The sequence below is a fragment of the Oratosquilla oratoria genome, chromosome 3 (genome assembly GCF_046742065.1).
Source record: "Oratosquilla oratoria isolate Oo_2021 chromosome 3, ASM4674206v1, whole genome shotgun sequence".
NCBI lineage: Eukaryota > Metazoa > Arthropoda > Malacostraca > Stomatopoda > Squillidae > Oratosquilla > Oratosquilla oratoria.
In genome coordinates, this window is record NC_134779.1 from 87,769,391 (window position 1) to 87,773,891 (window position 4,501).

The window sequence follows — 4,501 nt, forward strand, 5'->3', positions numbered from 1 at the left end:
GGTTGTATCCTGGATCCAACACTCTTTGCCATGTATCTTGCTGCAATGATGTACGAGATTACATCTGACAACCCAGGCGTTAACATCAGGTATCGACTTAACAGTGGGCTGTTCAGCCTAGCTAAATTCCACTCCAAAGAACTAACAACCATCAAAACCGTCACGGAACTGCAGTATGCGGATGACAATGCTGCTTCTCCCACTTAGCTGATTATCTACAACAGTCAATCAACAACTTCACTGCAGGTTATCAACGTTTTGGGATGAATGTGAACACGCAGAAAGCCAAAGTTCTTACACAGCCGGCTCCAAGAACAGCGCTCCCAGAATTTGATATCACAATTTCTAGTACATCGCTGGAGCAAGTCGAACAATTCTCGGATCTTGGCAGCTTACTTACCTCCAAGTGCAACTCGTTGAAAAAACGTAGGAGATCGAGTTGCAGTTGCCCATATCGCTTGTGGGAAGCTGTGTCGACGGGTTTTCGGCAACAAAAATCTGACCCGCAGAACGAAACTAATGGTTTATGAAGCCGTCGTTGTCTACATTCATACGACTGCGAAACATGTACACTTTATCGCAGAGATCTGAAAATACTTGAATGCTTCCACCAACAGAAGCTCCGATCCATGTTTTGCATTAATTGGAAGGACCACATCACCAACAATGAAGTCCTTTCCAGTGCCATATGCCAAAACATGGAGTCTACCATCATGAGGCATCGACTTTGCTGGTCCGGCCACATCGCTGGGATACCAGAAACAAGACTGCCCCGGCAAATCCTCTTTAGCGAGTTGGTCACAGGAGGACGCCCCGTGGCTGTCAGATCCTAAGGTACAAAGACTAAGTGAAGGCCACCCTGAGGTCTACCACAATTGAGCCAGAGACCTGGGAAGTGGTCTCCAATCTGGCGCAACACAATTCGGACTGAAACGAAAAAGTTTGAGACCATGCAAAAAAAGAGAGACGAGGAAAAACGTCAACTTAGAAGACTTCTTCTCGTCTCTTCTCGTCCTCCCCCGTCCATCCAGTACCCGTCATGCCCTAGAAAACTCTACACCAGAATTAGACCACACAGCCATCTCAGACACAATAAATAGGAAGAAGCGTGGTATCATCGGACTACGATGCCTCGCCGCCACCGTCGTCGACGACAACGATCCTTGGTATCTCTTTTCCAGGTGCCATGACGTTTATACTTTTGATGGGATCCACCTTACTCGCAGAGGCAAAAATGTTCTAACAAGCCTCATTGTTGGAGGTAGCATATAATGTCAGTGGGGGACAGAATATAATTTTAGGAATTGATGCCGGGCAGAATGTCAATGAAAGACGAATAGCTAGTGTGGAACTCGGTGACGGAGGGGGGGGGGGCAAGATGCACATGAGAGATCGGATGACCGTGAGGGACCAGATGTCCGTGATGGAGCAAATGTCAATGAGGCACTGAATATCACGGTAGGATATAATGTCAGTGAAGGACAGAATATAATTTTAGGGAGGGATTCCGGTCAGAATGTCAATAAACGACGGGTAGAAGGTGTAGGATGCGGTGACGGAGGGGGGCAAGATGTACATTAGAGATCGGATGACCGTGAGGTACCAGATATCCGTGATGGGGCAAATGTCAATGAGGCACTGAATGTCAGTGAAGAACCAAATGTCAATATAAAGCAAGGTGTCAATAAAGAACAAAATTATAATTTACGGCAAAATGTTGAAAATCAAAACGAGACAGAAGGAAATAATCAAGAGTTTCTTAATACCATATACTTTAATGCTCGTAGTATTAGGAATAAATTTCAAGAAATACAGGCGTATATCAAAAGCAAAAATCTTGATATGATAGGAATGACCGTGACATGATTAGATGGTGCAGAGTTTGAAGCTGAATTTAATATTGCGGGATTTAAACACTTTCATCAGGATAGAAACCACAAAAAAGGTGGGAGTGTTCTAATGTACGTTAAAAAACAATGTCCATGTCTGTGTTTTAAAGAAAGTGAAATAAGATGCATACGGTAGTTCGTGGTTAGAATTAACCCAAACAAATGAACAAAACATAATGTAGGCGTAAACTTTTTATCCCACAGTCGGAGAAAAGAAGACACTAATGTAGGCGTAATATATGGGCCAAAAACATTCTCATTAGCAGACGACAAACTGTTGTTTCTAGAACTGCCTAGTTTCTGCAAACGGGACCTATTGATAATGGGTGAGTTGAATTTTACTGACATTGATTAGATGACCTTTGATAGATTTTCTCGGTGACAATTACTTAGCTCAGCATGTAAAAGAGCCCACAAGACATGAAGATTTACTCGATCTATTGATCACTGGTTGCAAAAGCATGATAGCCGATGTAGAAGTTGCTGAAACTATTACAAGTAGTGATCACAACTTAGATTCAAACTTGTGTATCTAAAATACCCGATTTCATTAAAGTTCAGTTCATAGGACTATGTCAGGAGCTTCAGTTTACAGATATAGAGGAAAAATGTAAGAGAAAGACATGAAGATGAGATGTAAGAAATATTTCAAAATACTTACATCCCGTTTAAGGACAGACGCTCCCCAAATCAGACTTGGCCAAAATGGCTTGACAAAGACACTGAAAAAGCATTGGTAAAAAGAGACAAGCTTATAAGAAATACTAGTTCTCTGGGGCACTTAATGACTATCAAAATTATACAATAATAAAAAGAGATATAAAAAATACAAAAAAAAAAACGAAAAAAATAATACAAAATTAATATCGCTGATAAATCCAAAGAAAACACCAACGAATTCTTTAGTTACATTAGAGATAAAAAGGTTTTTAGGAATCACATTGGACCACTGTTTTCTGCTGACGGTCAACTTGAATATTCAAAAGAAGGATTGTGTGATATCTAAAAATATGTATATTTTAGCTCAGTATTCGTAAACGAAACACCTCAAAGTGACCTCCAAACCGAAATCTGTGAAAAATCTAGGGTGAACTTACTTCGGTAAATATAGAAAAAAGATAAAATAAAATAAAATGAAAGGCGTATAGAAAAACTTAAGGTTAATAAAGCACCAGGGCCTGACGGTTGGAATCCAATAATCTTAAAGAAAATGAAAAATGAGATTGTTGTTCCATTAGAAATTATCTTTATGAAATCCACCATATCCAGAGATGTCCCAAGAGAACGTAAGCTAACTAATGTTACTCCCATATTCAAAAAAGGTGACAAAAAGAAAACAAATAACTACAGGCCTATAAGCTTGACGTCAGTCATAGGAAAAATAATGAAAACTATCATCAGAGATGCTATCAAACATCATTTAGTAATTAACTGCTTGATATATGATAGCCAGCATGGATTCAGACGGAGACGTTCTTGCGTGACTAGCTCACTCGAATTCTACAACACAGTCATCTCGAATTATGATAAAATAAACAATGTAGATTTAATTTATCTAGACTTTGTAAAAAAAAAAAAAAAAAAAAATTATACCGTCCCCCACGAAAGACTACTTACTAAATTGGCTTTACACGGAATAAGTGGTAGGCTATTAAATTGGACTAGGAACTGGTTGAACGATTGAGAAGAGTTGTTCTAAAAACTTCTAAAAAAAAAAAAAGAAAAAAAAAATTACGAGTGGAGCTCCTCAGGGTCCCATTCGTAGGCCACTTTTAATCATAGTATATATAAATGATATAGATCATGGACTGAAATCTTGTCTTCAAATTTGCTAATACAAAAATGTGGGGAATTGCAAACGATCACTTAAATTAACTAGATATTCAAGAAGATTTAGATAAACTACAGCAATGGTCTGAAAAGTGGCTAATGAAATTTAACACAAGTAAATACAAGGTAATGCACATAGGTAAAAACAACAGTAAGTACGATTACAAGTTTTTTGGAAATTCGTTAACAAAAGTGAATAGTGAAAAAGATCTCGGCGTAATTATCAGTAACGATCTCAAATCATCCAAGCAGTGTATTTCAGCATCTGAGAAAGCAAATAAGATTCTAGGACATGATTGCGCCACCTTTTTACTTCAAAAGTTCATCTCTCATAAACAAGCTATATAAATAGTGAATTCGTCCATATTTGGAATATGTTGTTTCTGTTTGCTCATCGAATCTCATTAAAGACATTGACAGATTAGAAAAAGTACAACGGCGAGCCACAAAACGGATTCCAAATATAAAATATAAATCATACGAAAATCTACTAAAACATATATGTCTGTTCCCCCCCCCCCAAAAATGTAGACTCGGATAGAGGTCCTTAAGATTCTAAAGGGATTTGAAAACATCAAAAGTGACAAAATTTTCACACTAAATGAGAATCCGATAAGAAATAGTGGTCTCAAACTGTCCGGAAATAGATTTAATTTTGAAGTGGGTAGAAGCAACTTCGCCAACCGTGTAGTTAATGAATGGAATAAATTTCTTACAGAGGTAGGTAGTTTACTTCGAAGCCTTAATATTCCTTTCGATAAGCACCTATGCAAGATGCTGTA

At 38.3% G+C, this 4,501-nt stretch overlaps 1 protein-coding gene across 1 annotated transcript in view; it reads left to right on the top strand.

Moving 5' to 3' along the window:
• The window catches only part of LOC143019336 (uncharacterized), a 459-nt gene extending 252 nt beyond the window's left edge, over window positions 1-207 (top strand). The window contains exon 1 of the mRNA XM_076174975.1: window positions 1-207. This exon is cut by the window's left edge and continues 252 nt beyond it. Within this exon, the coding sequence (XP_076031090.1) occupies window positions 1-207 (207 nt within the window).
• The last annotated feature ends 4,294 nt before the right edge of the window (window positions 208-4,501 follow it).